The 9837-nt window shown below is 56.5% G+C and overlaps 1 protein-coding gene across 2 annotated transcripts in view; it reads left to right on the top strand.

The window, feature by feature from the left end:
- Khsrp (KH-type splicing regulatory protein) overlaps positions 1–9836 on the top strand; it is a 10317-nt gene extending 481 nt beyond the window's left edge. Inside the window, exons 2-20 of one of the 2 annotated variants that reach the window (XM_029565294.1) lie at positions 1–56; positions 2287–2383; positions 2741–2779; positions 3094–3133; positions 3764–3813; positions 3921–3992; positions 5315–5372; positions 5546–5720; positions 5794–5892; positions 6046–6144; positions 6236–6338; positions 6738–6983; positions 7062–7222; positions 7301–7410; positions 7656–7744; positions 7848–8045; positions 8112–8189; positions 8266–8426; positions 9367–9836. The exon at positions 1–56 is cut by the window's left edge and continues 1 nt beyond it. In XM_029565294.1, coding sequence (XP_029421154.1) covers positions 1–56; positions 2287–2383; positions 2741–2779; positions 3094–3133; positions 3764–3813; positions 3921–3992; positions 5315–5372; positions 5546–5720; positions 5794–5892; positions 6046–6144; positions 6236–6338; positions 6738–6983; positions 7062–7222; positions 7301–7410; positions 7656–7744; positions 7848–8045; positions 8112–8189; positions 8266–8426; positions 9367–9375 — 1940 coding nt within the window. In that variant the 3' untranslated portion in view covers positions 9376–9836. Of the gene's footprint in view, positions 57–2286; positions 2384–2740; positions 2780–3093; positions 3134–3763; positions 3814–3920; positions 3993–5314; positions 5373–5545; positions 5721–5793; positions 5893–6045; positions 6145–6235; positions 6339–6737; positions 6984–7061; positions 7223–7300; positions 7411–7655; positions 7745–7847; positions 8046–8111; positions 8190–8265 lie in introns of both variants that reach the window. The other variant, XM_017799161.2, reaches the window with a different exon arrangement.
- Position 9837: the final 1 nt, after the last annotated feature.

Consider the following 9837-nt stretch of genomic DNA (forward strand, 5'->3'; position numbering starts at 1 on the left):
GTGGCCCAGGAATCCGCAAGGACGCGTTTGCCGACGCCGTGCAGCGGGCCCGCCAGGTGAGGACGCTACCGGGGGTCTCCAGCAGGGCGCGTGCGCGCGCGGGGGAGGGGGCGGGCGCGCGCGCACGCGGGGTCGCGGGAGGGTCACGTGGGCGACCGGCTCAGGGCGCGGAACCTGGGGCCGGCCCCCGGGGGTCACTGCTGCGGTGCGCGGGGTTACGGATGCACTACAGGGGGTCCCCGAGAGCCACTTATCAGTTTGCGCTGGGGAGGGGGTCTCCAGCAGGGCGCGTGCGCGCGCGGGGGAGGGGGCGGGCGCGCGCGCACGCGGGGTCGCGGGAGGGTCACGTGGGCGACCGGCTCAGGGCGCGGAACCTGGGGCCGGCCCCCGGGGGTCACTGCTGCGGTGCGCGGGGTTACGGATGCACTACAGGGGGTCCCCGAGAGCCACTTATCAGTTTGCGCTGGGGAACCTTTCTAGGACCCACAGTCATTCCAGTACGGGGGTTCCCGAGAGCCGCCTCTTGAGTTTGCATTGGGGCACCCCGGTTAGGACACGAGGGTTTTCAGTTTAAGGGTTTCCCTAGAGTCCTCCTGAACTTGAACTAGGAGACCTCTCAGGGACCCACAAGGCTTATAATCTCTGGGGGTTTTCGAGAGCCACCCCTGAACTTGCACTGGGCTGTTCCTCTTAGGATGCTGAGGACTTGTAGTATGGAGAGTTCCCGAGTGTCACCCCTGAGTGCACTATCTTACGACCCAGAAGCGTTTGATTTTGGGAGTCCCAAAAGCCATCTCTGAACTTACACTGGCCAGTCTCTTTTAGGACCCAGGGGGAGTTTGATTCCCAAGAGCCACCCCTGAGTTTGCAAGGACATGAGCTTGGGCATGCTGGGGACCTCTCTTAGGATCTGTGAGGGCTTGTGATCTGGAAGGGGTCCTCAGGAGCCACCCTGGGTGTGCACCAGAGGAGCTCTCAGGAGTTTAGAAGGTTTACAATCTGTTAAGGAACTGCTCTTAGGACCGCAGAGCTTGAAATGCCCAGGAGCCCCCTCTGGGTTTGCAAAGGGATACTGGGATAGAACATACAGGGTCTTGAACTCTGAGGTGCAAAGGGGCTAAACTTGGGAGTGTCCTTGGAGAGGTTCCTCTTAGTGTACACAGGAACTCATACTCAGAAGTCCAGCACTCACCTTCCAGGTGGGTGTCTTGTTTACACACCCTGGTTCCCACTTTCCTGCCAGGAGAGGGGTCCCCCAACCCAGTTCCATTTCTGTTCCTTCCCTAGGAAGGAAGGGTCTTGGAGGAGGGTCGTTCTTCCTCTTGGATATGAAAAGTGAGGAGGACACCCTTTGGCAGAGAAAGTGGGCTTCCGGGCAAGATGGGGAACCAGGGACATAGGACCCTACTGTTGGTGTTGAGTAGTTTGAAAAGTTGTCTCTTTTTCTTTGGTATATCACCATATTTTAATGACATGACAGAGGTATCACTTGCTGGTGGGACCCAGCCTTACCCTGGCCTGGATCAATGGGGACCTAAATCTTCTGAAAGCACTTTCCTCTGGCCAGTTCGGGGTTCAGAAAGTTACATAGAAGATTGCGTTCTAGGCTTGCTCCTGTCCCTCCCAGCTAAGGACTGGCTCCTGCCAAGGTAGGCAGGCCATTAGGTGACAGCCCAGATTCTCACCTCCAAGGTGGGGTGGCTTCTAGCATGCCTTTGATCTGCCCCTCCCACCAAATGTCTTGGGAGGCAGTTTTCCTTGGGTGGGGGCAGTGCCATCAACTGGGGTCACATAGCCCAGTCAAGGTACGTTGAGTTTTGTTTTTAATGGCGTAGGAAAGATCCCAAGTTCAGACTTTGGGGTTCTAATCACAGACTGTGGTTTTGTTTACTGGCTCTGCGGTCCTTTGAGGGTGCCCTTTATGTAGCTTAAAATGTAGCAAGTGTCCCAGGCCCATTCATGATCAGGGTGTTGGGGTGCTGTGGGGGAAGGGTTGGCTGAAAGCTGCTGCTGACCTGTTTGTGGTAAGACGGTGAGATGCGGTCTCATTGGGTGCCTGGGCCGCTTGCAGGGGTTGAGGGCCCTGGGAACCTCCATGAGAGCCCACCCTGAGCTGCTGTTACTTTCATTAGACACCTGTGCGCCCATCCCTCCAGGGAAGTTTGGGGTGCTTTCAGGGAACTTCATTAGAACTCTTTCTGGGCAATCTGTACCCATCCTCCTGAAATTTGGGGCCACTGGCAAGGGTTGTTTGAGGTGCTGACTCCTCTGTTCCCCCCTTCCTAGATTGCAGCTAAAATCGGAGGCGATGCAGCTACCACCGTGAATAACAACACTCCTGACTTTGGTTTTGTGGGCCAAAAGAGACAGCTGGAAGATGGAGGTAACTCTCTACATGGCGGCAACTCAGGGAGCCAGGACTGCGACTGAGATCGCTTCTCTCCAAGTGGGTTCCAGGGGAGGGGAACAGATCACTTGTGACCAGGTGACACTGAGTTTTCACTCAGGATCATACCTTCCTGAGTGAGACACTGGAGTGAAGCTAGTCCTAGGGCACACAGCGTCACCAAGGGCTGTTAGGAGGGATCTTGTCCCTTAGGCAAGAAGTCAGCTTTTTGTTGCTGGGGGTGACTGGCTTGAACATGTTGCCCTCTCCAACCCTCTTTGGGCTGTTACTGGGGATATGTGACATGGCCACAAGGTTGTGGGTGGCACATCTGATGGGCACTCTCATCCACAGACCAGCCGGAGAGCAAGAAACTGGCCTCCCAGGGAGATGGTAAGTCCGTGGGATGTGTGGGGACCCAGCGTTGTAGGGTTTGGGGGATCAGGAGCTAGAGTCAGTCACTGAACACATAGCAGCTCTACTTTGCCCAGTGACTCCACAAAGTTTTGAGGGTCCTCCAAAATGAAAATTGAAACAGAAAAGAGGGTAGGCTTCTGTGGGAGAGGCCACAGGCCCCTTGAGGTGCAGGTCCAGAAGCAGAGCCCTGTGGTGGGCATCTCAGGTCCCTGCACAAGCCAGGCACTGTGGTAAGGGCTCTGTAGCCTGTAGAGGAGCTTATCAGGTTCTGTTTTGAATTTCTCCCACAGCGATCAGTTCTCAACTTGGACCCATCCACCCTCCACCCAGGTACGTTGCTGCCTGCTCTCCCTCTGGGCCAGGCATTCAGGCACAGCCTATCAGCCGGATCTAACTTAAATGCTTGGGTCTATCAGCTCTTTCAGTAGAGGAAGGTCACTGGAGTTGCACACAGCCCTCTCTTGTGATTGGTGCCCAGACATAGTCAGGTTGCTGTAAAAATGCCTGAGAGGGCCAGGTGTGGTGGTGCACACCTTTAATCCCAGCACTTGGGAGGCAGAGGCAGGCAGATCTCTGAGTTCAAGACAGCTGAGGCTACAGGGAGACCCTGTCTCAAAAAGACCAAAACAAAAGAAAAAATGCCTGAGAGGGCAGGGACTGGGCTCAGTCAAGAAAGGGGGGGTCTAGTACGGGCTTCCAGTACTAGAATTCAGCTATGAAGGCCAGCTTGGGCTACATGAGACAGGGTCTCCAAAAAACCTCCTAAGTTACTCTGACCCTGAGCCAGTAGCATGGCCATGGCCACGCTTAGACACAGGTGGGGACCCTGAGCCTGGAGAGGAAGCCCTGAGGACAGGTTATACTCATGCCCAGACCATGGTCCTTGGTGTGGGCAGCAGGGGCCTCCAAGAGCAGGAAAAACTTCCACTGGATGGAGGCTGATGCACAGTCTCTTCACAGGACTTCAATGACAGAAGAATACAGGGTCCCAGACGGCATGGTGGGCTTGAGTGAGTGGGGACCCTATGATGGGGGTTGTGGTCAGGGAGCCCACACCTGAGTGCCCTGAATCCTGGGCTCTCTCAGCCAGTCTCCAGCTTTCTCCTTTTCTCTCCAGTCATTGGCAGAGGAGGCGAGCAGATCAACAAGATCCAGCAGGATTCGGGCTGCAAGGTCCAGATCTCACCAGGTACCAGCTCCTTTTGGGTGGGCACTTCCTTCAGACCTAACTGAGCACAGCATCTCAGCTGGTGTGGCACCTGAGGGCACACCTTCGGCCGCTTTTCCCATTTTTATTAGTATTATTTTTGCATTTTCTTCTCTTTTTAAATGGTTTTAATTTTTGGAGACAGTCTCCCTGTAGCCCCAGCTAGCCTGGAACTCACTGTGTAGACCAGGCTGGCCTTGATCTCACAGAGATCCACCTGACTGCCTCCCCCGTGCTGGGATTAAAAGGATGCACCACATCTAGCCTAGTATGTTTATTTTTATTTTATTTTATGTGTATGAGTGTGCATGCATATAAGTTCACCCATGCATGCAGTAGTGCCTACAGAGGACAGAAGAGGGTGTCAGATCTGGAGTTAACAGACAGTTGTCCTAACCCAGGTCCCGTGCAAGAGTAGCCAGTGTTCTTAAGTGCTAAGCCAGCTCTCCAGCCCCATTCTTTCCCTTTTTAAAAATTGTTCTTATTTTCTGGGTACATGTGTTTTGCCTGCATGTATGTGTGTGCAGTGCATGCATGCCTAGTGCTCATGGTAGCTAGAATAGGACCCTTGATCCCTGGAACTGGAGTTAAAGATGAACCAGTCAGTGCTCATTTTGTTTTGTTGTTGTTGTTTTGGTCTTTTTGAGACCAGGTCTCCCTGTAGCTCCAGCTGCCTCTGCCTCTACGTCTGCTTCCCAAGTGCTGGAACTAAAGGCATGTGCCACCGCACCTGGCACAGGCCAGTGCTCTTAAACTTTTTGCATTTATTTTGTGTGCAGGGGCATGCACCCCACAGAATGTGGAGGTCAGAACAGCATTCTGGGTTCACTTCTTCCATGTGGGTTCCAGGGAAGCTGAGCTTAATGGCAAGCACCTTTGCCTGCTGGGCCCTCTCACCAGCCCTTGGTAGGGGTGGGCTGGGGTAGCAGTAGTCTAGGGGAATGTGGATTCAGGTACAGGGCATGTCCCTCCAGTTGCTCCTTGTGACAATGCCATGGGATACAGGGCTAGAGACACCAAAGGCAGAATCACAGGATCAGGCCTGGGTTTGAGGCCGGGCCTGGCTGGATGTGTTCATGCAGCACCTGGTTAGCCCAGAGTCTTCATTAGTGTGAGAGTCTAGCACCTAGGCTTTCTGGAATTTTCTTACCTTTCTCTCATGATCCTCCTGTCTACCCCCAAGTTGTGTAGTGTCTCGTAGCCAGGGGGTAAACAGTTTGTCAGAGAGGGCTACAGACTGTCCTGGAAGCTTCCTGTTCCCACAGCAGCCCTTGGACTAGCCTGAGCCTCCCTTCTTTCTGCAGATAGTGGCGGCCTTCCTGAGCGCAGCGTGTCCCTGACTGGAGCCCCTGAATCTGTCCAGTAAGTGTCTGCCTGTGACTCCTGTGGGAGCTCATGACACCCATTCATGTGCCCCTGCCCACCCTGCCCCTAGAGCTTTGTGTGGCTGCCTGTCCTGCAGCCCCAGGTCTCAACCTATCAGACAGCCCTCGGGCTGGGTTCGCACCTTGTCATTGTTCCCCTTCTCCCCACAGGAAGGCAAAGATGATGCTAGATGACATTGTGTCTCGGGGCCGAGGGGGCCCCCCAGGACAGTTCCACGACAACGCCAACGGGGGCCAGAATGGCACCGTGCAAGAGATCATGATCCCTGCAGGCAAAGCTGGCCTGGTCATCGGCAAGGGTGGGGAGACCATCAAACAGCTGCAGGTGTGTATGTGAGCATGTGCGTGGTCCCCAGCCACCATCAGGACCCTCACTGACACTTAATGTTGCTTGGCAGGAGCGTGCTGGGGTCAAGATGATTTTAATTCAGGATGGCTCCCAGAACACAAATGTGGACAAGCCGCTGCGGATCATCGGGGACCCCTACAAAGTGCAGGTGAGCACCCGAGGCTACCGGTGTCACCAGCAACAGCTCCGCCTCGGCCCTAATGTGCCTCACCTGAGTGAAGGGCTACACAGGCTCACAGTGCCAAGACTGTGGGATCTGGAGCTGCAGTCTTGCCCAAACCCATGTTTCATGTATCCACAGCAAGCCTGCGAGATGGTAATGGACATCTTGCGAGAGCGTGACCAGGGCGGCTTTGGGGACCGCAGCGAGTATGGCTCTAGGGTCGGCGGGGGCATCGATGTGAGTGCAGGCACTCTGGGGAGGTGGGGAGGTGGGTGGCCATGGGCTCCAGGGGTGCATGAGTGACCACACTGCGCCTCCTGGTTTCCAGGTGCCTGTGCCTAGGCACTCTGTCGGTGTGGTCATTGGGCGGAGCGGAGAGATGATCAAGAAGATCCAGAATGATGCAGGCGTGCGCATACAGTTCAAGCAAGGTCAGAGGCGGGGCGGGGTGGGGTGGGGTGGGTACCTGAGCCTTGCTGCGTGTGGTGTTATGAAGTACACAGGGAGTGTCTTCCTATTCCCCATGCTGCATATACCTACTCTGCATAGCAGCCCTGGCCCTGGCTGCTCAGTGAGACTTCTGGGCAGCATGTGGGACAGCAAAGGGTGGCCCCTAGCTCCCAACAGTTGCTTCTCTGAGATCTGTTGATCCTGTAAGGTTGCCCAGAGACACGACTCCAGGGATTGGGTGGCCGTGTCCTCCCCAGAAGCTGGGCTGCCCACCGAAGCAGCAGGTCTGGGCAGCTGGCCTTGAACTGAGGTGCCATCAACAGGTTGCAGCTTGGTTTTGCTTCTGAGTGAGCATGCACCCTCCCCACTTCTCTAAGCAGATGATGGAACAGGCCCTGAGAAGATTGCTCACATCATGGGGCCCCCAGAACGTTGTGAGCACGCAGCCCGGATCATCAATGACCTTCTGCAGAGCCTACGGAGTGGACCCCCAGGTCCTCCAGGGGGCCCTGGCATGCCACCTGGGGGCCGGGGCCGAGGCCGAGGCCAAGGCAGCTGGGGTCCCCCTGGCGGGGAGATGACCTTCTCTATACCCACGCACAAGTGTGGGCTGGTCATCGGTCGAGGTGAGTGCTGCGCCCCATCCCCTCAGCCCCTTCTTGCCCCACATGCCCTGCTGTTCCTCACCAGCTGTGGCTTCACAGGTGGGGAGAACGTGAAGGCCATCAACCAGCAGACGGGTGCCTTTGTAGAGATCTCTCGGCAGCTGCCACCAAATGGGGACCCCAACTTCAAGCTGTTCATCATCCGAGGCTCGCCCCAGCAGATAGACCACGCCAAGCAGCTCATTGAGGAGAAGATAGAGGTGGGCTTCTGTTGGGGATGCTGTGAGGGTGCCTGCCATCCTCAGTCCGCTCACCACAGCTGCTTGTCCTTTCCACAGGGTCCCCTCTGCCCAGTCGGACCAGGTCCCGGGGGACCAGGGCCTGCCGGTCCCATGGGGCCCTTCAACCCTGGGCCCTTCAACCAGGGGCCTCCAGGGGCACCCCCACAGTGAGTGTCCTTCCTCTTTGGGTTGGTCATGAGGCCATGCTGGCCACCAGAGAGCCAGGTGGCCTCTCCAGAGGAGACAAGGGAGGGACCACGCAGTCTTGTCTGAGGGGTACCATGCTGACACCTGCCTTGACCTGGCTCTGTCCCACATGTGAGCCACCATTCTTGGGTAGTCATGGCAGGTCATGCCCTTAGCGCTCCTCTGTCCTTTCATGGCCACCTCACCTCACCTCTCTCCTTTCCAGTGCTGGCGGGCCCCCACCTCACCAGTACCCACCCCAGGGCTGGGGCAGCACCTATCCCCAGTGGCAGCCACCAGCTCCTCATGACCCAAGTAAGTATCAACAGCCTGGGGGCTGGGAGGAGGCCACTGTGCCCCCTTAGTACACTGTCCAGGCTGCGTCATTCCCTCAGCTGATCTTCTACCCCTTCTGCAGACAAAGCTGCTGCTGCTGCAGACCCCAGTGCAGCCTGGGCAGCCTACTACTCGCACTACTACCCACAGCCCCCAGGCCCTGCTCCAGGCCCTGCCCCGGCCCCTGCGGCCCCGCCTGCACAGGGGGAGCCCCCCCAGCCCCCACCTGCTGGCCAGTCAGACTATACCAAGGCCTGGGAGGAGTATTACAAGAAAATAGGTAAGTTCAGCACTGGGGAGTAGCTGGGTCCGCACAGAGGCCGGCCCTGACTCCCCTGTCCCTCAGGCCAGCAGCCCCAACAGCCAGGAGCACCCCCGCAGCAGGACTACACAAAGGCTTGGGAGGAGTACTACAAGAAGCAAGGTGAGCTGGGGTTCGTGGCTGGGATCCAGGGACCCAGCCCTCCTGCAGCCACTCACCCTCTGCCCCACACCCACAGCGCAAGTGGCCACTGGTGGGGGCCCAGGAGCACCCCCTGGCTCCCAGCCCGACTACAGCGCAGCCTGGGCTGAGTACTACAGACAGCAGGCCGCCTACTACGGACAGACCCCAGGCCCCGGGGGCCCCCAGCCACCCCCTACCCAGCAGGGACAGCAGCAGGCAAGTGGGAACTGCCACCCCCCTCCTCCTCCTTTCTCCTTCCAACCCCCGGCCACCGTCCATCCTGCCTTAGTGGGTAGCGCCGGGAACCCCTTCCCTTGCGGGGTGTGCCCTTGATGCCTGCCTGGGCGCCTGGCCAGTCTCCGGGAGCCCCGCAGCCCCGCCAACGCCGGGAAGTGCCCGTCGGGTCCAGAGGCTCACGGAAGAAGCTCCACAGCCGCTGTCGGGGTGCGATGCTGTCGGGGTGCTGGGGAGTGCCAGCCGCAAGGTGGAACTTTGAACTGGTGGGTAGTCTTGGGGTGGGACAGGAAGCAGGCCCCTGCACTGGGCGCCAAACTGGCTGCTGAACCCACTTACTCAAATCTGGCCATTTGGGAAGAAAACGTCTATTTTTTTCCCCTTCTCTGTATCACTGTTTTGGGTTTCGTTCTTTTTTATTTTTTTATTTTTATTTTTTTTTAAGCCACAGCCTTTATCCCCCATGTCCAAGTGACTGTGTGTTGTGGGTGGCTCTGCCCTGTGGGAATTGAGGGGAGCCTGGAGCTGCCAAGGGGACTGAGGGGCTCAGCTGCCTCTCCCATGCTCGCCTCTGTTGTGGTCTTGTCTGTGAAGTGGGCGTGACCATCGTTGCCACCTTCCAACCTACCTCACAGGGGTGTTGTGGGGACAAGTGATCTGTGCTGATGTTGTGACATGCTGAGCCTCCACCTCCTCCCTCCCTCCCTGCCACCCTCAGTGGGTGCCCCTTCCTCCTGCTCCTCTTCCTCCTCCTGCTCCTCCTCCTCCTCCTTCTTGCTTCTCCACCAAGGAGCAGTGACTTCAGCCGAGTCCCCCAGATAGACAGACAGGCAGTCCCGGGGCCTGCTGGCCTACGGGTGTGGGGCGCCCCTGTGCCCTGCCCTCCCCACCATGACGCCTCCTATCTCTTCCCTCTCCGCAGGCGCAATGAATCGAATGAATGTGAACTTCATCTGTGAAAATCTTTATTTTTCTCCATTTTTGTTCCATTGGGGGCTTGTTTTGTTGGTTTTCTATATTTGGTTGGTTTTATGAGAGTAATGACCGCCTGGGGTGCCAGGGGGGTCCCTGGCCAAGGCTCTTGCTCATTCTGTATCTTACCCCCATTTTCCTTCCTAAATTGGGGTCGTTCATGTCGAGCCAGCCTTAGAAAATAGCGAAAATTTAACCTCTGCCAAAAAAAAAAGTTTAAAAATTAAACAGACAAAGCAGAAAAGCTATAAAGTGATATATAGAGAATATATAGACATATCCCAGCCTCCGTGAGCCCACCTCCCTGGGGACAGCGATTCATTCCCCCCACCCCGGGGCCCTCTTCTTGTTTTTAAAATAAACTTTTTAAAAGGAAAAAAAAAAAACACTCTTGCTATTTCTTTTTTGTTTTTAGTTAGAG

This window comes from Nannospalax galili, unplaced genomic scaffold (genome assembly GCF_000622305.1).
Source record: "Nannospalax galili isolate Female #2095 unplaced genomic scaffold, S.galili_v1.0 scaffold77, whole genome shotgun sequence".
In the NCBI taxonomy this organism is placed as follows: Eukaryota; Metazoa; Chordata; class Mammalia; order Rodentia; family Spalacidae; genus Nannospalax; species Nannospalax galili.